The sequence below is a fragment of the Acomys russatus genome, chromosome 19, assembly GCF_903995435.1.
Source record: "Acomys russatus chromosome 19, mAcoRus1.1, whole genome shotgun sequence".
NCBI classification, from domain to species: Eukaryota; Metazoa; Chordata; class Mammalia; order Rodentia; family Muridae; genus Acomys; species Acomys russatus.
The window spans coordinates 10,312,368-10,336,007 of record NC_067155.1 but is presented as its reverse complement, the minus strand read 5'-3'; the positions used below and the strand labels follow the sequence as shown (position 1 = coordinate 10,336,007).

At 46.4% G+C, this 23,640-nt stretch overlaps 2 protein-coding genes across 2 annotated transcripts in view; one reads left to right on the top strand and one right to left on the bottom strand.

Moving 5' to 3' along the window:
• Positions 1-10,520, top strand: part of Lig1 (DNA ligase 1) — a 36,212-nt gene extending 25,692 nt beyond the window's left edge. Inside the window, exons 19-27 of the mRNA XM_051162431.1 lie at positions 1,612-1,722; positions 2,207-2,278; positions 4,273-4,417; positions 4,575-4,657; positions 5,897-6,049; positions 8,058-8,111; positions 8,708-8,851; positions 10,149-10,241; positions 10,342-10,520. Of these exons, the coding sequence (XP_051018388.1) occupies positions 1,612-1,722; positions 2,207-2,278; positions 4,273-4,417; positions 4,575-4,657; positions 5,897-6,049; positions 8,058-8,111; positions 8,708-8,851; positions 10,149-10,241; positions 10,342-10,422 (936 nt within the window). The 3' untranslated portion in view covers positions 10,423-10,520. The remainder of the gene's footprint in view (positions 1-1,611; positions 1,723-2,206; positions 2,279-4,272; positions 4,418-4,574; positions 4,658-5,896; positions 6,050-8,057; positions 8,112-8,707; positions 8,852-10,148; positions 10,242-10,341) is intronic.
• LOC127203582 (40S ribosomal protein S19-like) overlaps positions 1-23,640 on the bottom strand; it is a 223,000-nt gene that overhangs the window by 45,659 nt on the left and 153,701 nt on the right. The gene's annotated exons all lie outside the window — the stretch shown is intronic.

The window sequence follows — 23,640 nt, the reverse complement described above, 5'->3', positions numbered from 1 at the left end:
GATCCAAGGCTGTTCTGACTCCACTGTCTTTGGTTGGCTAGCTTTTCATCTCCATTCTAGTCTCCCCATAGCTGGCACACTTCCAGGCAGAAACAAAAGGAAAGAGGGTTCTAGGCTATGTCTCACCTAGCCCACTGGGGAAGCTAACGCTTTCTTGGACCCCTTCCCTCCTCCTCTGGCTTCAGTTTGTGACTATTGTCTAACACAGGTTCCCATGAACATCCGTGGTAGGATCCTGGATTAGGCTGGAGTCTGTCCAGTGGTGAGGCTGAGAGAACCTGAAGGGCCCCAGCCTGTGAACAGCTGGAGCTTTACAAGCGGCTCACAGGCAGAGCAGGGCTGGGCCTCGGGTCAGGGGTTTCTCTGCATCTTAAGGATGTTAGGAATTGAACCCAGGACCTCTGCAAGAACATCAAGTGCTCTTAACCACTGAGCACATCTTAGTTTTGCTGTTTCTTCGAAGTGGTCTTATGCAGCATGTTGTCTCTGGTGCTGATTCACTCAGCAAGGGTTGGCTGGGCATTTGCTGTGTGCCATAGCCTTTGGTACCATAGGCTTGCTGCCTTCACTAGAGAGGCAGTGTGGACTCTGAGGGAAGGGTCCAATGTTTGTGACCCTGAATAAGAACCGTAACTGGCTGGAATATTGCTTAGTGCTTAGAACACTAGTTTACAGTTGACCAATCAAAAACTGGGGGTGTGGCACTTGCCCCCACTGAGGGTATGAAGGCACAGCTCAGTGGTGGTAGAGCCACTTCCTTCAATCCACCTGTGTGTGTGTGTGGGGGGGGCGGGAACTGGTGGTGTGGCTCAGTGGAAGAAAGTTTGCCTGGCATGTAGTACCCAAGGCCCTGTGTTCAATCCCAAGCACTGACTGATGGAAGAGTGGATTTGAATTGGACTTTCCTGAATTGCTGAGAAAGCAGTGTTCTTAAGCCATATACAGCTAGCTCTGCAGTGTGAAATGCATTGTACCAGTGTTTTAGTGAGAGAAAAGAAAGTTTCCCAGGGAAGGCAAACCATCGGAAAGGGGGTAGGGAGGAAGGCAAGCATTGCACAGCACATGCAAAGGCCCAGTGCTGTGAGACACTGGCCTCTTAGAGGCACAAGCTAGCTGATGTGCTGAAGTAAAGAGAGGCCTGGAGACTAGGCAAGGAGGGAGAGGACCAGGGGCTGATGACGAGCTCTCCATAGCACAGGGAAGTGGAAAACCATTTTTATCAGCAAGTACAGTAGCAATGATCAGGGTTTGTGACAATCACCCTGGATGCTGGCCAGAGACTATTGCAGGGGTCAGTGTAGTATGGGAGACCAGCACTTAGGGTGGCAGAGGCAGGGTGTGGTGAGGTGGAGACACTCTGGCTCAGAGGGGAAGTACTGGGTTCACAGGAAGTTGAATGTGGTTAAGAGAAGAGGGAAGTTCCTCTGTGGCCACTGTTGTGTGGCCTGTCGTCTGTGGTGCCAAATGGCAAGCCGTAAGGAGAGCTAGAACACCGTGGTGAGGACTCAGGAAGATCTATGTTTTTGTGTCTTGCTGAAGTTGGTCAGCCGTGGTTCATGAGAGCAATGGGAGGGAAAAGGAATTCATTGGCCCGCTTCCCTCACTTTGCAGATTAAACTCCCCTCAGTCACATCTTTCATTCTGGACACTGAGGCTGTGGCTTGGGACCGGGAAAAGAAGCAGATCCAGCCGTTCCAAGTGCTCACCACACGCAAACGCAAGGTAGCATCAACCCATACACTTCCTGCTGTAGTGACACACTCTGACTTTCCTCCCAGTCCTGACTTTGGGTCCTGCCTGGTCCTCTAAGGGACAGAGGGAATCTGGATGTGGATCTACTAGCTTTGGCAAAGTGGCCACCATTGTCCCAGCCATCACATCCTCATCCCAGGATCCCGGTTAGGAAAGAGAAGGGTCCTTTTCTGTCATTTCACTGTCAAAGTCTTATTGGGGAAGTCACATATCTTGTACCTCAGTTGCCTTTCTCTTTATATTTAGTTGGCTAGAATTGTGGCATTAGCTGCAAGGGAGGCTGTACAGCAAATCATTCTTATTCAGGGCTTAGCATTGCTGCCTCCTTAGCAGTGTGACCTTAGCTGGGGCGTGGAGTGAGGAATGGTAGGCATCTGCCTGAGGCATGATGGGATAGGGCACAGAATGCCACTTCCCCTCCCCTTATGCCTGGTCTTTATTCTGTTCCAACTAGGAGGTTGATGCATCGGAGATACAGGTGCAGGTGTGTTTATATGCCTTTGACCTCATCTATCTCAATGGAGAGGTAAGTTCTGCACTGACAGGTGGCCCACAGGGTGGCAGGTTGGAGTGAGTTTAGAACTGGCTTCTGTTTCTGGTTCTGTCCCATCATTAAGCTGGGATGTTATGCTCAGGCAGTGGCTCTCTTTAAGTGTGGCCTCAGGAGGCTAGCGGCCCCCAGGCCCCATTACAGGGTGTTTTTGAAGACTCCTCTTGTGGTTTTACATTTTTATGATGTAAATTTTTCTTCTCGTCACATCTGGATGGAGTAGATATTTCTTCCCGTGACTACAGAAGCAATGGAAAAGCCAGTCCCTGTCCTTTAGAACAAAAGTGTCAGGACGCTGTCATTCAGCCGTTGCCCCTCTTCTTACTGTTTAAGTAGAGGTGTGTTTGGAGGTGTGCAGGTGTAACACGGGACTAGAGTACCTTCCTGGCTCCTCTTAAGGCCCCAAGCTCCATTTGCAGAACACAAAGGGTAAGGTAAATGCTATTTAGGCGTATTGGATGTGCTGTTTTTTAATGAATTAACAACTGTTCTTTAAATTTCAAACTTCTGATATGGTGAATATCAAGAAGTATGGCCTCCTCTCCCACCCCCTAAATAGAAGCCCTTTGAAGAGCGTCCTCAAGTGCTTTTTTTCTTTTTTTTTTTTTTTACAAGTTGGTGTGTGGCTCAGTGGTAGAGTACCTGCCTAGAATCCCCTAGGGAGGTGCCGGGGCTCAGAAGTAAAGTGCGTGCCTAGTATTTATGAGACCCTATGTTATATCTTTAGTGTCTGCTAAAAAACAAAACAAACAAAAAAACCTGTAAAGGGTCTTGAGACTGAAAAGTTTGAAAGTGGTCACTTCAGGTCCCAAAAATCATTCTCACTTCAGCCTGGAGAGAACTCATCTTGGGTGCTTAGGGAGCTGGGCTGAATGACGAGATCTCCCATTTTCTCGCCCCTCTCTTTCTGCCTCTCTCTTGATGTCGTCTGTCTGGGCAGTGCCAGTCAAGTCTCTGTACCTGGTCCAGATCTGAGTCTGTCACTGGGCCATCAGGAGATCTGTCGGTTGATGTGGTCCTGGCTAATTGAGCCACAGAGCGCAGATCATTTCCACCAGGCAGATGAGTCTGTCTTAAAGAAGTAAAGGGAGCAGAGGCTAGCTTTCCTATGGGTCGATGACATCTCACTCAGGTTCTATCTGTCTTGTCTCTGTGTATAAAGTGTGTGTGTGTGTGTGTGTGTGAGTGTGTGTGAGTGTGTGAGTGTCATCCTGCCTCAGCCTCCCTAGTGAGCAAGCAGGCACTACCCTCTACCTAGCTTACTGCATGCACCATTGTTTAAAAGGGATCTTTGCATGTGTGAACTTTGGTATCTGGGGCAGGGATCCCATACCCGCTCTCGTAGACTTTGAGGGACCATTGCATTGACTAGTCTGTCTCTCATTTAGAAAGGGATTTCCAGTACTTCATTAGTATAGGGAAGCTCCTCTTGGAAATGTGCTACAACTTTATAGTCCTAACTCTTGTTGAGTGGTGGTGTTAAAGATGACAAGAACAGGGGCCCATGAGATAGCATTCAGTGTGTAAAAGTGCTTGCCGGGCAAGCCTCCTGTCGTGACTTCAGCCCCTGAAACCGAGGTGAAGATGTGTGCAGATAGCCGACCTCAAAGAATTATCATCTGACGTGCACATGTCTGCCGTGGCACACCCATAGCCACACATATAAACAAACTAACTAATAGGGAGTAAAAACTAAGTCATAGCTCCACAGAATGTCCATTCTGGCCCCAGCAAGATGGTGGTTCCCCACTAGGTAATTCTGAGTTCAGTGTGCTTGTGGGGTCTGCCTTTCCCCGATTTCCTTCATCTGCAGTTACAGCTCCAACACAACTGTCCTGTTGGCTGCTGCCTCCTCCTTCCCCAAGGCTTTCTGTAACCACATCATTATGAGTGACCCTTGTGGATGCTGTCCAGCTCTTGACTCCTGCAATGTTTGTTTCCTCAGTGTTGTGCACTTTTCCCCCTCACAGTCCCTGGTTCGCCAGCCCCTGTCTCGACGGCGGCAGCTGCTCCGGGAGAACTTTGTGGAGACAGAGGGTGAGTTTGTCTTCGCCACCTCCTTGGACACCAAGGACATCGAGCAGATTGCTGAGTTCTTGGAACAGTCGGTGAAGGGTGAGTGCAATACTCTTCTCTCCCGGGGTCTGAAGCTCTGCTGTAGCCTGTGCTGACCATGTTCCCATCTCCCATCCCCTTTGATTTGCCCGGAATCCTGCCTGCTTATGCCTCGTGAGCCACTGCTTACTTATTCAGGCATCCATGTTTCCTACAGACTCCTGTGAGGGCCTGATGGTGAAGACCCTGGATGTTGATGCCACCTATGAGATTGCCAAGAGGTCACACAACTGGCTCAAGGTGACTCTGGCCTCTGCCTGGTCTTCCCAGTGTGGATGTCTACCCCTACTGTGCACCGGCATCTCCAGCCACTTTCTAATCGAGCGTGGGGTCCCCTTATATGATTCTACCCCAGTCAGGTGTCTTCCTGCAGCAAAGTGTGGTTATTGGCTCTTCCAGGCACTCACTGTGAACTGCCTAGACTAAGCTTTAGGGGTATCATGGTGAGGAAGCCAAGCCAGGTCTTTAAGCCTCTTGTGCGTGCGTCCTTGTGGCATGAGGTGTACAAGGGAGAGGCTTCTGAATTGTGTCCAAAGTAAACTGCCTGTGATGAGCTCATGAGGAAAGAGCATAGCTTGGGAGGGTGTTGAGAGGTCCCTGGATAGTTCAGAAAAGTCATCTGGAAGTGAAATCTGGGTCCAACAGACAGCAGGAAGAGGTGGGCAGAAGAGCCACAGGCGCAGTGGCCTAGAAGTGGAGTAGGCTCAGTATTGTAGGGCACAGTGAGCAGAGAGGTTAAGGTAGCAGGCTGTAGGCTGTGTAACACTTCAACCCTGTGAGATGAAACTGGGTTTCAGGAAGCCAGAAGGAACTCAGAGAAAGTCTTGTAATCCTGTTGTCATTTTGCAGGGGTCTGCTGGCTTCTTTATAGAGAATAAGCCAGTGTGATACGGGATTAGGCAAAAATGAGGATGGGGGGCGCAGTGTTTTGTGGCACAAGATGACAGTTGGGGGCTCTTGGGAGCTGGGCAAACCAGTCCTGTGCATTTTCTCTTTGCTCTGCTCTGTTTCTCCTGTTTAGAATCCGCTCATTGTGTGCAAAACTTCCCTGCTTAGCAGTAATTCACTCTTGTACCCATAATCTTAAGCACTGCCTGGCACCCAGCTGGTGCTTCGTAAGTGTTTCTTGGACAGATGGGTAAGAATGAAGGAGTGAGCTAACCTTTACTATGTGGGTGCTGTAGCAAAGCGGGGCAAAAAACGGCTCCAAAGCTGGCTGTGGTACATACTGTGACTCCAGCACTCTGGAGGCTGAGGCAGGAGGATCCAGATTCCAGCTCAGCCTGGAAGGATAGAAGATGATTCCCTCACACACCTTCAGCTCAATTGTTTTGCTTCAAGCTGAAAAGGCCGTTTGCCTGCAGCTTCCCCATGCACCTTGCTTTTCTTTCTCAAAGTTCTCCATTACTCAAGGACAAACCTCAGTAGAGCGCTCCCACCTGCCCTCTGCCCCTCTCATCCCTTACTCCCCTCCTCCAGCTGAAGAAGGACTACCTTGATGGTGTGGGCGACACTCTGGACCTCGTGGTGATTGGTGCCTACCTGGGCCGGGGCAAGCGGGCCGGCCGATATGGGGGATTCCTGTTGGCTGCCTATGATGAGGAGAGCGAAGAGCTGCAGGCCATATGCAAGGTCCTGGGGACTGGGAACTGGGGACTGGTCACAGAATCGGGAGGGATGTGTGTGTCATCGGGCATGTGCAGGTTCAACCAGCTCTGAATAAACGAATGACATTTTACATGTTTACCGTTGATCAAGTGGCTTGTAATTCGTCCTATTTTTGGGCACTGGTCTGTTACTATTTTACAATATTTACCTAGAATGGGGTTTTAAAAGCACTATTATTAGGGCAGAAGGTAAAAAATAATAAGACTAGTAATATAGGACCAGTCTCATTAGAAACTTATCTAAGCAGTTTAAAGATAGCTGCCAGCACAGACTATGACTACTTCCTTTTTAGCATTTCCTTGGTAATGTTAAGAGTTTGAGTGGTAAGCGGTGATACAAGCTTGAATCCCAGCAACTTGGGAGTTAGGAGAGTCATAAGTTCAGTGCCATCCTGGGTATGAAGCTGGGAATGTAGCTCAGCAGTACAGCTGCTGTCTGGAATCCTCCAGTTAGAAGCTGGGGCCATGGCTCAGTGGTAGAACACCTACCTAGAATATCCTAGTGAAGGGCTGGGCCATGGCTCAGTGGTAGAACACCTACCTAGAATATCCTAGTGAAGGGCTGGGGCCGTGGCTCAGTGGTAGAACACCTACCTAGAATATCCTAGTGAAGGGCTGGGCCATGGCTCAGTGGTAGAACACCTACCTAGAATATCCTAGTGAAGGCCTGGGGCCGTGGCTCAGTGGTAGAACACCTACCTAGAATATCCTAGTGAAGGGCTGGGGCCGTGGCTCAGTGGTAGAACACCTACCTAGAATATCCTAGTGAAGGGCTGGGCCATGGCTCAGTGGTAGAACACCTACCTAGAATATCCTAGTGAAGGCCTGGGGCCGTGGCTCAGTGGTAGAACACCTACCTAGAATATCCTAGTGAAGGGCTGGGGCCGTGGCTCAGTGGTAGAACACCTACCTAGAATATCCTAGTGAAGGGCTGGGCCATGGCTCAGTGGTAGAACACCTACCTAGAATATCCTAGTGAAGGGCTGGGCCATGGCTCAGTGGTAGAACACCTACCTAGAATATCCTAGTGAAGGGCTGGGGCCATGGCTCAGTGGTAGAACACCTACCTAGAATATCCTAGTGAAGGGCTGGGCCATGGCTCAGTGGTAGAACACCTACCTAGAATATCCTAGTGAAGGGCTGGGGCCGTGGCTCAGTGGTAGAACACCTACCTAGAATATCCTAGTGAAGGGCTGGGGCCGTGGCTCAGTGGTAGAACACTTACCTAGAATATCCTAGTGAAGGGCTGGGGCCGTGGCTCAGTGGTAGAACACCTACCTAGAATATCCTAGTGAAGGGCTGGGCCATGGCTCAGTGGTAGAACACCTACCTAGAATATCCTAGTGAAGGGCTGGGGCCGTGGCTCAGTGGTAGAACACCTACCTAGAATATCCTAGTGAAGGCCTGGGGCCGTGGCTCAGTGGTAGAACACCTACCTAGAATATCCTAGTGAAGGGCTGGGGCCGTGGCTCAGTGGTAGAACACCTACCTAGAATATCCTAGTGAAGGGCTGGGGCCATGGCTCAGTGGTAGAACACCTACCTAGAATATCCTAGTGAAGGGCTGGGGCCGTGGCTCAGTGGTAGAACACCTACCTAGAATATCCTAGTGAAGGGCTGGGGCCATGGCTCAGTGGTAGAACACTTACCTAGAATATCCTAGTGAAGGGCTGGGGCAGTGGCTCAGTGGTAGAACACCTACCCAGACTCCCAGAGAGAGGTTAGGGCTGTGGCCCAGTGGTAGACATCTTGCCTAGACATTGGAGAGACAAAATAGAGGAGAGTGGATTTTATTTTTAGAAAGCAAAGGGCAGTGTGTGACAAGCGCAGCCTTTTAGGGTAGGGAATTGTTTCCTTCGGTGAGCTTTGGCTGAGTGCTTAGTATCACCCGACCTCATCTTAGGTGGCAGGAGCAGGCTTAGGTGCTGGACTAGCTGGCCAGATGAGCTTCTAATCTGCCGTGTTCTCCTACAGCTGGGAACTGGATTCAGCGATGAGGAGCTGGAGGAGCAGCACCAGAATCTGCAGGTGGGCCCCTCAACTGCCCTGCGCCTCTCACCACACTCACTGTGGAGTCTGGCTGCATGGGATCCCAGAACAGCCATGTTTAAGGCCCAGATGTGCCATCTACTTCCTGGTGATGCTGTCCAAGGGACGGCATGTCCCAGCGCAGCACACTTGTGGCCACTGGGTTCTTGGAGTTGTCCTTGGGAAATGCCATGAGCCTCTAGAGGACAATCTTAATGGTCTCAGGCATTTTGGGGTAAGAATCTCTGTCCTGTGTTCTTGGTATCTTCAGATCCGACTCCCCCATTCTTAAATAGTTCTGCAGTTCCCCAGGTTTGTGCCTCCCCCACTCACTTCCCCTCCCCTCGTGTGTTGTGTGTGTTTGTCTCTGTCTCTGGGCTTCTGCCTTTCTGTATCTTTCGCATCCCTCTCCATCCCGATGTGTCTCCTTTTTTCCGTTCTCCACTTCTCTTTGATACCCGTTGTCTACCTTTTTGACTTTAAGGAATGCTCCTTTTCTTAAGGACTTTCTTCCCTTTCTCCATCCCTAATCTCCCTTCCTCTAAACTTTGGCCCCAGCTTTGAGGTTTAATCTCCTTTCCCTCTGCTCACTACAGGCCCTGGTATTGCCCAGCCCGCGCCCCTATGTGAGGATTGATGGGGCAGTGGCCCCGGACCACTGGCTGGACCCAAGTGTTGTGTGGGAGGTGAAGTGTGCTGATCTCTCCCTGTCCCCTATCTACCCTGCTGCACGGGGACTGGTGAGTGCTGGGTCCTGGGAAGGACTCTAGGAGCGTAGGCAGAGCTGATGGGGAGGGTCCTGGGGTGTGCTGTTCCTATGAATTGATTACAAAACCTTTTCCCATATTTGGGTGTCAGATACCATGTTAGAAGACCGTGTCATTGTTCCCTTTGGTAACGTCTCACCTTTGTCTCCAACGTAACTTGAGAACCCAGAGTTAAGGGAAAGCTCAGCATGTTTCCACAGTGTTCCCTTCGTGACTGACGTTGCTACTTCATCCAGAATTAGTTGTTTTGCTACCAAGTTTTACAGATGAGTGATGTAGCCCAGTAGGCAACACAGAGGAGATAGTGCAACTCAAATTCAGTGGTCCTTCTTTGGCCTTTCTTCATGTCCTGAAGCTTGGCTGTTGTGTAATTTCTGAGTAGAAGCAGACTTGTTTCTTGAAAAGTGGACCTTCTGGGTTTTTGTTTCTAAGAGTTTTCTTGGTGCTTAAGAAAGTTGTTTGGCTGCTACATGGCTCACCGGGGGAGCCTTGGTGGGTGCTCTGCCAGTGAGCCATGCCCTTAGCACCTCATTGGTGGATTCTAGGCAGGTGCTTTACTGCTGAGCCATGCCCCTCACTGGGATGTTGTGCTCTGCTGTACCCTCCTTTTCGTGTGTGCGCGTGTATCTTTTATTTTGAGACAAGTTGTCATTAACTCACACAGGCCTTGAACTTGAAATTCTCCTGCCTCATTTTCCTGAGCATCTGGTTATAGTTGGCTTCTACCAGGCTTGGTTTATCTCATTTAAGAAAAATTTTTTCCATACTTAGCATTCAGTAGAGAGCCGGGGCTCCCAGTACCAAGTACAAGGAGCTGGATTTTGTCCTCTACTTACTATGTCACAGGTGTAGGTTAGTAACTGGCATATTAACCATTTAAGCCTCACAGAAATACCGTTCTGTTCACCTGTACTCATAGGTGAGAAAGAGAGAGCATCCCAAAGAGCTGAAGTAACTAGCTCATAGCTGCTTGGCTCCTGGGTGCTGCTAGCTGGCATTGGAGCCCCAGCTGCTTTTCCGCACTTATTATCAGGATACTAACAGCACAAATAACTAAAGCAACTGGTATTTCCTGAGTGTTACGGTATATCCGGTATCAAGATTTCAAACATGCTGACACCTTCTTTAACCCTTACAGCCCATTTGCTCAGCCCCATTGAGCTAAGGCCCAAGTCAAGAAAGAGCAAGAGACTAGATAGGAAATCACTTGTTAGCTTATTGCAGTTGGAGCTCAGAAGAGCCCCACCCTTCCCACTGTCCTCTCTCACAGGTGGACAAAGAGAAAGGGATCTCCCTTCGTTTCCCTCGCTTCGTTTGTGTCCGCGAAGACAAGCAGCCAGAACAGGCCAGCACCAGTGAGCAGGTGAGGCCCTGGGTAGAGGGTTGGTCTGGGTAGGAGCTGCAGAGGTAGGAGTATCTGGGGGACAGGGGCCTGCTTATACTCACCCTCATCCTCTCCTCAGGTGGCCTCTTTGTATCGGAAGCAGAGTCAGATTCAGAACCAGCAAAGCTCAGACTTGGACTCCGACTTTGAAGACTATTAACACCCTGGTCTCCTGGGCCTGGGGCGGAGGTTGAGGGAACCTGGGTACTGTTGGACTGGTGGTGTTGCCTGGTGTGTATGGGGACATGGGGGTGGGGTCCTGGGGGTTGGAATGCTTTATTTTCTTCAATAAATGACGATCACATGTCTACTTGGTGAGGAGGTCTACACTGAGCTCTGTGGTTTTGCTGTGTGAGCCCACACAGCTATAGCATATGACTATGCCCGGTGCTGGACAAGTGCCCTGTTCCCTGCAGTCTAGCAGCCTCCAGCCACTTGTGCTGTGGACCACTCAAAACATGGCCATTGCCACTTAGGACTAGAACAGTTCATTTTATTTTAAATAGCCGCATGTGGTCAATGCTAATCATGGACAGCAGTAGTCAAGAGCTTTCTTTCTGTTTTTTGTTTTTTGTTTTTTGTTTTGCTTTGAGACAGGGTTTCTCTGTGTAACAGCCCTGGCTATCCTTGAGCTCAATTTGTAGACCAGGCTGGCCTCAAACTCACAAAGATCTGCCTGCCTCTCCCTCCCTAGTGCTGGGATTAAAGGCAAAGGCATGTGCCACCATCACCTGACTGAATGTTCATGTTTTAACTTCTTTGAACTTCCAGCACTCTGGCAGGTTGACACTGCTCTTTTCTAGATCTAGATGAGGACAGAGAAACTGCCAGGGGCCACCAAGTGCCCTGTCCAAGAGCATCAGCACTTAGGACTCCGACCCAGTGGCCTGCTGGCAGTCATTCTGAGATCTTCCTAACAAGGTCCCCATGCTTTTCGGAGACAGTGCAGTGCCTGGGTGTGTACTTCCCATTTGTGCCACCTGCCATCTTGTCACCAGACACTGCCTCAGAATCCTCAGTGCAGCATTTCAGTCATTGTTCCACGAGATTCTGAAGTGACTGTGGCCACTTTGCTCATGCCTATGCCCTGAAGATAATGTGTGGTGTGTGGCAGGTGCTCAGCAGTACTAGCTGAGGGCTAGCCTCCTTTGGCATGTGACCAGAGACTAGGAGTCACTGCCACTCTTACCCCATGTCCTTTTTCTCTTCTCATGTGCTTCAGTCTTCACAGGGGTGCACATAGCCCTAGCCAGTCTGTGATTTCATGAAGGTCACCTGAGGCTGGAAAAGACAGACATGTTGCAGAACTTTGGCAGATGTGATGAAAGGGCTCCTAAGATGAGATTGAGAATCTTCTAGAAAGCCTAGAAATAACTGGGCCCCAGCCTGGCAGCTTTCTAGGGACCTGCAACAGCTCTCTGGCCACCAGTTGGAGGAGGCATGGACCAGGAGGAGGGTAGACAACCAGATCTACATAGCTAGAGCTGTTCTTATGGGACACGGTGGAGCCTGCCTTAGTTAGGTTTTCTATTGCTGTGGTAAAACACCGTGACCGAAAGCAACTTGAGAAGGGAAGGGGTTATTTCCGCTTATAGGCCCACATCACTATCACCGAGGGAAGTCATCATGGTTGGACCCTGGTGGCAGGAATTAATGCAGAGGCCACAGAGAAAGTGATACTGGCATCCCCTGGCTTGCTTGGCCAGTTTTAGTTAATTAATTAATTTTACATCCTCATAGAAGCTTCCTGTTCCTCCTTTTCCAGTCTCTCCCTCTCCCCTCACTTCCTCCCATCCTCCAGTTCTCCCATTCTCCTCAAAAAAGGGGCCCTGCCATGAATGTCAACTCACCTTGGCAGTAGGTTGCAGTAGGGGACATCTGTTGTAGCTAGACAAAGCAGCCCAGTTAGGGGGAAGGGATCCAATGTCCGGAGTCAGAGATAGTTGGCCTGTTTCTTATAGCTCCCAGAGCCCCCAGCCCAAGGGTTGCACTGCCCATTGTGAGCTGGGCTTGCTCACATCAATCATCAATCAAGAAAATGCCTGATAGATGCCTATAGGAAACATTTTGTCAAGATTCTGTCTTTGAAGTGACCCTAACTTGGGTCAAGTTAACATAGAAACTAGTCCTCACAAAGTCCCTTTGAAAGTTGTCCTGGGCTGGGGAGATGGCTCAGTCAGTAAGCATGAAGACCTGTCCCAGTCTGCCCCAGAAAACACACACACACACACACACACACACACACACACACACACACACACACACACACACACCAAACCAAAAAAACAACAAAAAACAAACAACCCCTCCCCCAAAACAGTATCCCTGGGGGTCACTGGCCAGCCAGTCTAGCTGAATTGCCAGGCTCCAGATTAAGTGAAAGACCAGCTCCACCTCAAAAATAAGGTGGAGTGAATGAGCAAGGCATCTGACACTAGTTTTGAGCATACATAAGCATACACATATACTCACACACCCATGTAAGTACACCAATAGGAGCACTTACCTACATATAAAAACAGACATCTTTTGAGCCTCCTGTTGGCTGCAGTTGACATCCTGCCTGGGCTGGTAAAGAGTTAAATAAAGTGAGGCACAGTGGTCAGTATGGTCCCTGACTAGCACAGTCTGTCCTCATGGGATCCTGTTGTGCAAGCCTGAGCCTGAGCCAACTGGCTTTGTGCCTTCCTGCCTTGCCAGTGATTTTCCTTCTCATACTCTCACCAACGAGCCCCACTAGTTTATTAACAATCTACATTTAATAGGTGGAGACTCTGAGGCTCTGGGTCCCACCATCTGGGTGATGGGGAGGGGCAAGACAGAATTTGGTTCGGGCTATCTACTTCTGGCTACATAGTTACACTAAGTATAACCACAAGACCTGCCTGTGCGCCACTGAAAACATGGAATGCTCCATGATCAAGTCTGCAACTGATGGCTAGAAATCTGTGAACACTGAAGAGGCAAGCCTGGAGTCGGGTGAGCAGTGAGCGCGTGAATCTTCCCGAGAGGTTTAAAGGTTGTCATAGTCCAGTCTAGGTGGGAAGAGCATAGATAGAACAGAGTTCTAGGCGTATGTCTGAGGGCATGGGAGGCTGGAGAATGCATATTTAGAAAGCTGCACTCCAGATTTAAGGTGAATCAGAATGACCAGATTTCAGTCACATGGCCGTGCCTGCTGCGAAGCCTGCTAGGAAGTGTCTTATGCTGGGAACGCACTTTTAAACGATCAAATTGAGTGAACTTAACCACAGTTTTCCATGTGGATGTGAAATGAGCTAGGTTTAGCCTTAAATGTCTTGTGTATGACAGCCACCCCTCCTATGAAGCTATTCTTCTGGGACAATTATGTTCTATGTCTCTTAGTAAAAGAAAACCGTAACCCTCATAAGGCTACTGTTGCTTGCTACAAACCTCAGCTAACAAGCAGTGGTTGGAGATTTGGTCTGGGAACTGCTCATTGACTATGATATAAGTTGGCCTCTCTGTATGCACTTAGCTGAAGATACCTTATTTTCTTCATGGGCCTCCCAGCCTACAAATAAAAAACTAAGCAAGCTTGCTAGCTAGCTGCCTGAGAGGCTAAAGGGTAGCAAAGCTAGTCATTGGGAGCAGTATCTGCTTCCAAGTGCCATTTTTTATCTGGAGCTCGCCCCTCACTGCCCTTTATCATGGCTTGTCATGTTCTGGGCACACTGTCCAGCACCATGCCCGTAAGTTCTCTGTCATCTTGGCCATCAAATCAAGGCAGCAGCAGCTCAGGTTGCTGCCAGGAACACCCAGTTTTTGGCAAGTTAGGGGTATGTGGTGATTTATTTATTTTTTCAATAGCCAATTTTCTCCCAAGCAAGGTTAAGACCCTGCCTGAGGGCTGAAGGACAGCAGAGGCTAAGCCTGCCTTCCACCAGAGTTAGAAGGTGTCTGAAGACAGAGGAGCTTCACCTTAGCATCCAGGAGCTGAAAGAAGAGCCGTGATGTGAAACCGGAGGAACAGACACTGTCAGCAAGGGAACACACAGCTGCAGAGACAGTAGAACCACGAACACAGCGCTGACCTCACTTAGGTTTGGGAAAGCAAAACGGTTAGGAATCGATGGCCAGATGCAGGCAGGTTCAGGAATCAACAGAACATTATGGAAATGGGGTCCCTAGAGGGACTGGCTAACAGACCTTTAGGTGTATGCCTACGGACATGAGGTCTGGTTAGCTTTGTTTAGTTGGGCTTGCCGTTTAGCCCAGGCTGGCCTCTTAACTCATGAGTCTTCTGCTTCACATGTCTAGTGCTGGGATGGCAGGTATGAACCACTCTATTCTGCCGTTCTCTAGTTTTTTGGGAGGTTTGGGAGGTCATTGTTGCTAGGTCAACACTGGTTGAATTGGGATTGCTCTTAGAGGAATTCTTTGAAAGCAGTACTTTAATGTTCTGCCCTAAGCTAGTTTCCCCCATCCCCGGAGAGCAGAAACTCTTTTCACTATATTCGTTTATTTATATGTATGCCATGGCATACATGGGGGGGTGTCAGAGGACAAGTTGAGGAACTTAGTTCTTTCTACCATTTGGGTCCCTGGGAATGAACCTGGATCATTAGGCGTGGCAGCAAGCACCTTACCCACAGAGCCATCTCTCTATCCCTTTATTTTATTGGTATAGACTCATTACTGAAAACCCATAAAATCATTTTCATACCGTTGTATGTCTAATGTACCTTGTTCCTCTCATCCCTCCTACTCTCCCCTCACTGTAAGACTTAGGAACCATGAATGTGATATTTACCTTTCTGGGCAAGAGATTTCATGCCGTAACCTGCAGTTTTAGCCATTTTCCTGCAAGTGGCATATTATTCTTTTTGTCTGGATAAAATTTCTTTGTGCACACACCACATTTTCTGTATCCATTCCTCTGTTGATGGACACCTAGGTTGGTTCCACATCTTAGCTGTTGTGACTAGTGCTACAGTGCAAGTGTCTGTGGAGCCCTTCAGCAAAGTTCCCAGGAGTGGTAGCAGGGTCTTGGGGTAGATCTGTATTTTTTTCCCCCCTCTTTGAGGAAATTCCACACCTATTCCTATAGTGCTTGCACTAATTTACATTCCTACCAAACTTGTATAATGGCTCCCTTTGGTTTGACTGCTCACCATTAACTTGTTTCCTTAATGACTACCATTTTTGACTGGAGTGAGATAGACTCTTAATGTAGTTTTAATTTGCATTTACGCAATGGCTAATGATAAACTTTCTTATTTTGTGCCACTGGCTATTTATAGTCATCTTTTGAGAACTGTTCATTTCATTTGCCCATTTTATTGATTGAGTTTGGTTTCTTGGTATTTGGGGTTTTGTTTTTTTGAGTTCTTTATATATTGTAGATGCTTATCTTTCATATGAGATGTAATTATCAAAGATTTCCTCTAATTTTGCAGACTGTCTTTTCACTCTACTGTTGCATTGCTATGCACAGCTTTTACAGTTTACAATCCCATTTGTTAATTCTTAGCATTATTCCCTGAGTATCTGAAATCCTTCTCAGAAAGCCCTTGCCTATTCTTGTATCTTAAAATGATCACCCTAATTTTTTCCTTTAACATGAGTGAATTTCAGGTCTTTTGTTGGGTAATAGCCTCAGGTCATGAGGAATTGAGTCAGGGTATTTTGGGTGATAACCCCAATCTATAAACAATTGCTTAGGCCAAGCCTGACCGTTCAGTTCCATCTGCAGAAACAATATGTCTAAGTATTGAAAACAAGGCACCCTGCACCTCGTTAAGCCACAAAACAGGTATAGCTATGCGTGTATAAATACAGCGTCATAGCACGAGAATAACCACACAAACCACTCAGACACTGATCTCAAACATGGATGGCTTATCTGGAACACACACCCAAGTACTGGTCATGACCAGGGACTCAGAAAGAACTCAGTAGCCTAACTGTGACACCGACCTGCTCTTAGGGCAGTCTTTTATAAGAAAACCAAGAGCAGAAGGCAAAGGGGGAAGGCAGTAATACATTTTGGCTAACCATACAAAGCAATATTACACTTTTGGCTAACTAGACAAAGTATTATCAGTTAACCTTTCAGCTGATTGGTCCCAAGTGAGGTAAGTGAGGGGGTTGTTAGGGTCTTTCAGAGTACATTGAAAATAGCCGGGTGTTCCTGGTATATGCCAAGGAGCGGAATAACTGAGTTTTGAGGTAGCCCTATTCCAAATTTTCTGAGAAAGTGCCAGATAGATTTCCAAAGTGGTTGTACTAGTTTGCACACCCACCAGCAATGAAGGAGTGTTCCCCTTTCTCCACATCCTCACCAGCATGTGCTGTCACTTGAGTTTTTGATCTTAGCAATTCTGATGGGAATAATATGGAATCTCAGAGTTGTTTTGATTTGCATTTCTCTGATGATGAAGGATGTTGAGCATTTCTTTAAGTGTTTCTCAGCCATTTGATATTCCTCTGTTGAGAATTCTCTGTTTAATTCTGAGCCCCGTTTCTTTTTTTTAATTATTTATTTTATTTTATTTTTTTATTAATTTATTTTTGTTACATCTCAATGGTTATCCCATCCCTTGTATCCTCCCATTCTTCCCTCCCTCCCATTTTCCCCTTATTCCCCTCCCCTATGACTGTTCCTGAGGGGGATTACCTCCCCTGTATATGCTCATAGGGTATCAAGTCTCTTCTTGGTAACCTGCTGTCCTTCCTCTGAGTGCCACTAGGTCTCCCCCTCCAGGGGACATGGCCAAATGTGAGGCACCAGAGTACGTGAGAAAGTCATATCCCACTCTCCACTCAACTGTGGAGAATGTTCTGACTGTTGGCTAGATCTGGGTAGGGGTTTAAAGTTTACTGCCTGTATTGTCCTTGGCTGGTGCCTTAGTTTGAGCGGGACCCCTGGGCCCAAATCTGCCTATCATAATGTTCTACTTGTAGGTTTCTAGGACCCTCTGGATCCTTCTACTTTGTTATTCTCCCATGCTTCTCTCATCTAGAGTCCCAATAGGATGTACTCCCCTCTGTCCCAGTTTCCTGGTAAGTGAAGGCTTTCATGGGACATGCCCCTTGGGCTAGTATGCAGATATAAGTGAGTATATACCATTTAAGTCTTTCTGCTTCTGGGTTAACTCATTCATTATGATCATTTCTAGCTCAATCCATTTGTCCACAAATTTCGGGAATTCCTTGTTTTTAATAGCTGAGTAGTATTCCATAGTGTATATGTACCACAGTTTCTTTATCCACTCTTCTACTGAGGGACATTTAGGCTGTTTCCATGTTCTGGCTATTATGAATAAAGCTGCTATGGACATGGTTGAGCAAAGTTTCTTGTTGTGTGCTGGAGCATCTTCTGGGTATATTCCAAGGAGTGGAATAGCTGGGTCTTGAGGAAGCCCTATTCCTAATTTTCTGAGATAGCACCAGATAGATTTCCAAAGTGGCTGTACTAGTTTGCATTCCCACCAGCAATGAAGGAGTGTTCCTCTCTCCCCACATCCTCACCAGCATGTGGTGTCGCTTGAATTTTTGATCTTAGCCATTCTGATGGGTGTAGGATAGAATCTCAAGAGTTGTTTTGATTTGCATTTCCCTGGTGACTAAGGAGGTTGAGCATTTCTTTAAGTGTTTTCAGCCATTTGATATTCCTCTGTTGAGAATTCTCTGTTTAGTTCCAAGCCCCATTTCTCAATTGGGTTATTTGGTTTGGTGGTGTTTAATTTCTTGAGTTCTTTATATATTTTGGATATTAGACCTTTGTCAGATGTAGGATTGGTGAAGATCTTTTCCCAGTCTGTAGGCTGTTGCTTTGTTCTCTTGACAGTGTCTCCTGCCTTACAGAAGCTTCTCAGCCTCATGAGGTCCCATTTATTAATTGTTGACATTAAGGCCTGGGCTGTTGGTGTTCTGTTCAGGACGTTGTCTCCTGTGCCAATATGTTCCAGGCTCCTCCCCACTTTTTCTTCTAAGTGACTTAGTGTCTCTGGTTTTATGTTGAGGTCTTTAATCCACTTGGATTTGAGTTTTGTGCAAGGTGACAAATATGGGTCCAGTTGCGTTTTTTTACATATAGATATCCAGTTAGACCAGCACCATTTGTTGAAGATGCTGAGCCCCGTTTCTTAATTGGGTTATTTGGTTTGGTGGCATTTAATTTCTTGCGTTCTTTATATATTTTGGATATTAGCTCTTTGTCAGATGTAGGGTTGGTGAAGATCTTTTCCCAGTCTGTAGGCTGTTGCTTTGTTCTGTTGACAGTGTCTCCTGCCTTACAGAAGCTTTTCAGTTTTATGAGGTCCCATTTATTAATTGTTGACATTAGGGCCTGGGCTGTTGGTGTTCTGTTTAGGAAGTTGTCTCCTGTGCCAATGAATTCAAGGCTCTTCCCCACTTTTTCTTCTAGCAGATTTAGTGTGTCTGGTTTTATGTTGAGGTCTTTAATCCATTTGGACTTGAGTTTTGTGCATGGTGATAAATACGGATCTACTTGCATTTTTCTACATGTAGCCATCCAGTTAGACCAGCACCACTTGTTGAAGATGCTATTCTTTTTCCACTGTCAAAATCAAGTGTCCATAGGTATGTGGATTTATTTCTTGGTCTTTAATTTGATTCCATTTATCAACCAGCCTATATTTCTATGCCCGTACCATGCTATTTTAATTACTGTTGCTCTGTAGTACAGCTTGAGATCAGGGATGGAGATTCCTCCAGAGGATCTTTTATTGTACAGGATTGTTTTAGCTATTCTTTTTTCCCCCATATGAAGTTGAGAATTGATCTTTCTGAAAGATGCTCCAAAACACAGCAAGGACATATGCTCAACTATGTTCATAGCAGCCTTATTAATAATAGTCAGAATCTGGAAACAACCTAGATGTCCCTCAGTAGAAGAATGGATAAAGAAACTGTGATACGTTTACACTATGGAGTAGTAGTCAGCTATTAAAAACAAAGAAATCTTGAAATTTGCAGGCAAATGGATGGAACTATAAATGATCATCTTGAATGAGATAACCAAGACCCAGAAAGACACACGTGGTATATATTCACTTAAAAGTAGATATTAGCCCAACACGGATATCCTCTGAGAGTCTTTACTCAGCGGGGGATTGGGACAGATGCTAGAACTCCTCGTTGGACTCCAGGTCAGAGTGGTATGGAAGAATGGGGAGACAGAAGGACCCAGAGGGCCCAGGAACCCTACAAGAAGACCATCAAGGCTGGTGGATCTGGACCCAGCGGGGGCCTGCACAAACTGCTGTACCAACCAAGGACAATTCTTGCAGTAAACCTAGACCCCTTATTCAGATCTAGCCAATGAGCAGCTAATTCTCTCATTGTGTGGAAGAGCGAGGACTGCCTCTGACATAACTCTGCTGTCCCCTATTTGACCACTTCCTCTTGGCGGGGAGGCCTGGTGGCATTCAGAGGAAGAGGAAGCAGACTATCTTGATGAGACCTAATAGGCTGTCATCATATAGTGGGGGTGGAGGTCCCCTTCTGTCACAGATCTAGGAGAGGGGAATAGGGCGAAGGAGGGAGGGAGGAAGGGAAATGGTTAGATACCAGTGAGGGGTAACAGTAGGGATGCAATCTGAATAAATTATTTAAAAAAAAAACCCTGAAAAATAAAAGAAAATAGCCAGGTGTGCAGATAATAAAAGTGTAACCAGAGGGTAGCAAAGTGTATAGATAACAAAGTACATCACTGAGTCATTTAGTGTAGGTTAACTTGACCCTCTGACAGCAGAGCTGAAAAGTTTAAAATTTTCGAACTTCATTTCACCTTATAAGCTGAGTACAGAAATGGAGGCAGCTATGTCAAAGAGTAGGCCTCAACAAACAACATGTCCCCTAGCTCCTGTAAAGGCCATCAACCTTTATCCTGAGGAAAGGCTGGGGTCCCTCACTGTTCCAATAAGGCAGTCTCAGCCTGTCAAGGTGGAGTCCTGTCTCTGTGTTGCCCCCCCCCCCCACCTTTTTTTTTTTCTCTTAAAACAAAGATGCTTGATCCATTTGGAACAGAACTTTGTAAAAGGTGAGAGAGAGAGAGAGAGAGATCTAACTTCATTCTTTTGCATATGGATCCCTATTATTCTAGTATCATTTGTTGAAGAGGCTTTTTCTCTAGTGTGTATTTTTGGCATCTCTGTTAAAGATCAGGTGGCTGCAACTGCAGGGGTTCTGTGCTGCTTCCACCTTATGTTCGCTAGTATAGGTGAGCAGAAACTCTTTACTAATGTGAAACATGGCTTTGCTGCTGGCCTGTGGAGGCTTAGGGTGAGTCTTGAGGTCTAAATCCTGGTTTTCTTAAATATGAGTTGATATCGTGCCTGGAGGAGACAGGAGTATGGATTTTCAGTTGGATGACTGATAATACAGTGTTGAGTGTGTGGAGTAGGGGGCAGTATGCTATACTGATAAGTTAATTCCTCTTTCTGTGTCTTTGGTCCTTCCTCTGTAAAAACAGAAGAGAACCACATTAGGCGGTTACAAAAGTAACCACAAAGGGTCACGGGAATATGCTGAGTTAATACATTAGATGTGCTTAGAGACATACTTTTTAGGATTGGCATCAGGGTGGTTGTTGGAGGATTTCATGGTTGTTACGTGGGTGGGAATCTCATTACCGATGATGCCTTGAGTTGGCTGGAGAAGACAGAATATCAGTGCTAATGAGACTGAGCTCAGGAGAACCCAAATCATTCTGCTTGTGTTGTTACTTGCATGCAATGGGCTGCACAGAGTGCTGGCTTTGGAGGTCAGTGTGCTGAGCTGTTTTCAGTTTCCAGATCTTGGCCATGGTGACACCCCTCTGCACCTTTCCTAAGGGATCCTGAGCCTGCCCCTGGCCAGCGACTCTGGTCAATCATTTGAGGAATGCTTGCTTGAAACTATTAATGGCTTTTCTGAGTTTCCTTTGATCTTTTTTTTCTCCTTCCTTTTCATGGTGGATGGTGCAAAGCTAAGAGTAACTGGTAGCTGTCAGGCTTATTCAGATTTTGTGACTGTGCCAAATCAGTTGATGACCAGATAACAAATTTTCTCACATTCTAGTTTGGATCGCTGTAGAATCAAATAAAATTATACACACCTCCATATTTCCTAACCCAAACCCCTCTACTTTCCAAAACTTAAGGACAAAAGGATTTTAAAACCCCTAGTAGATTTTATTCATGTTTCCCTCTCATCTCCTCCACATCTCTCTCTCTCTCTCTCTCTCTCTCTCTCTCTCTCTCTCTCTCTCTCTCTCTCTGTTATCATAGGCACTGCTCTGAAGCCTGTTCACATTGACCCTCAGGGGCTGTTTATCTTTTTAAAAATTAGTTTTTAAAATTGGCATTCAAAGCAGTGTGCTTCATTGTGACCTTTCTATAAAAAAATTTTTGTTGCTCTCCTCCCTTTCCCTCCCCTCCCCTGCTCCTTTACCCCTTCCCTCCCCTTCCCTGCTCCTTTACCCTTTCCCTCCCCTCCCCTGCTCCTTTGCCCTTTCCCTCCCCTCCCCTGCTCCCTTACCTCCTCCTGCTGGTCTCTCTCCTCTTCTTTGTCTTCTCCTAATTCCACATTCCCCATGATGGCAGTTTGAAATCACCTGTCATGAGACTATCGGCCATAGGAACTTTCAGGGACTGCAAGTCAGGGTCTGTGCTATCAAACTAAGGGTCATTGTATGTACCCCACGAAGCCAAGTTAGGTAACATCGTCCCACTACAGAAAGACAGTTTTTAGCTGTGAACTATCACACTACCAGACACAATATATACATATGTGATTATATATGTATACATATATATGTATATATGTAAATATTTAGTGTATGTATTTTGTGAGTATATATTGATATATCACTATATGGTCAGATACAGTATATATCTTTATATGCATAATACATATTGTATATGTATACATGTGTATATGGTATGTATATATATATATGTAAATAATGTAAAAATATAGTATATATTTTTAAAGGAATTTAAATTCAGAACATGGCTGCTCTGGCAAGAGGTCATATCCAAAGACCTTCTAGGTCTGTGTGATCCAGCTGGAATTTGGTGGTGGCACCACCTTTAATCCCAGTAGACAGAGGCAAGCAGACCACTGAACGGAAGGCCAGCCTTGTATAGAGGAAGTTTCAGGTAAAGAAAAGTTTAGGTCCAGGCATGGTGGTACATGCCTTTTATTCTACACAATGAAGGTAAAATTAGTCTGTAAAAGGAAGCAGAAAGAATACAGATAAAGGCTACTTAAGGGAGCAGCACAGAGAATGAGAGGGAGAGGAGACCCTTTTCAGAGGGTGAAGAGAGAACAAGCTAGACACAGGCAAAGACAAGAACGAGCCAGAGAATGAGCAGCTAGAAGATTAACTCATGTTGCCGAAGTTAGCACGAGGCCAAGATGAGCAATTCAGTCAGAAGCTGAGAGAAGCCAGTTTGAATCACTCAGATAGGAGAGGAGTTTCAGCCAGAACAGCTGAGTTAAACTAGCCAGCCCAGTGCTCAGTAAGAACAAGTAAGGATGAGCTTATCCAGTAGTAAGTATCAAGAGGCTGAAAGCATTCAAGGTCTAATTTAGATTGTATTGAGGCTAGAAGCTTCTAGGACTAGGACTAGGTTAATCACTTTTACAATATTAATGTACGGATGTGTGAAGTATGTATATGTGTATATATAGTGTATATATGTAGTATGTGTGTAATGTATATGTAGTGAACACATGTGCATATAGTGTGCACATATAGTGTGTATATGTAATATGTACGTGTATATAGTATATATGTGTGTATATTGGTGTATATTTATGTATATAGTGGTATGCACTTACTACTTGCACATGTTAATTCTGGAACAACATGAGAAAAACTGAAACAAGTTTCCTGAAGGGAGAGACAACGTAGGTTTTTAAGAATAGATTGGCTCGGAGGTGGTGGTGCATGCCTTTAATCCCAGCACTCGGGAGACAGAGTCAGCAGGTCTCTAAGTTTGAGGCCAGCCTGGCCTGGTTTGCGGAGTAGAGTTCGTTCCAAGGCACCCAAGACTACACAGAGAACCCTGTCTCAAAAAACAAAATGAACGCAACAACAGCAACAAAATAAAACAAGACAAATAGAAGGGAGACTTCATATCAATCCCTTTTCCTGTTTGACTTTTACCACTGCCTGGTAATAACTGATAAGATTGATGATTTACATGAAGATGTTGCTTGCTGAGTGTAATGTAGGTTGTAAGTGATTGTATTCATGCTTTATGGAAATAAATCATGAGACAGATGATGTTCTTGCAGATGATAACCTGGAGATCTTTGCTAGTTAAGTATTTTCTGGAGAAGCTAACAGGAAGCAGCATCTCCATTCTGTAGGCAATGATCTTGAGACCCTGGCAAGCTA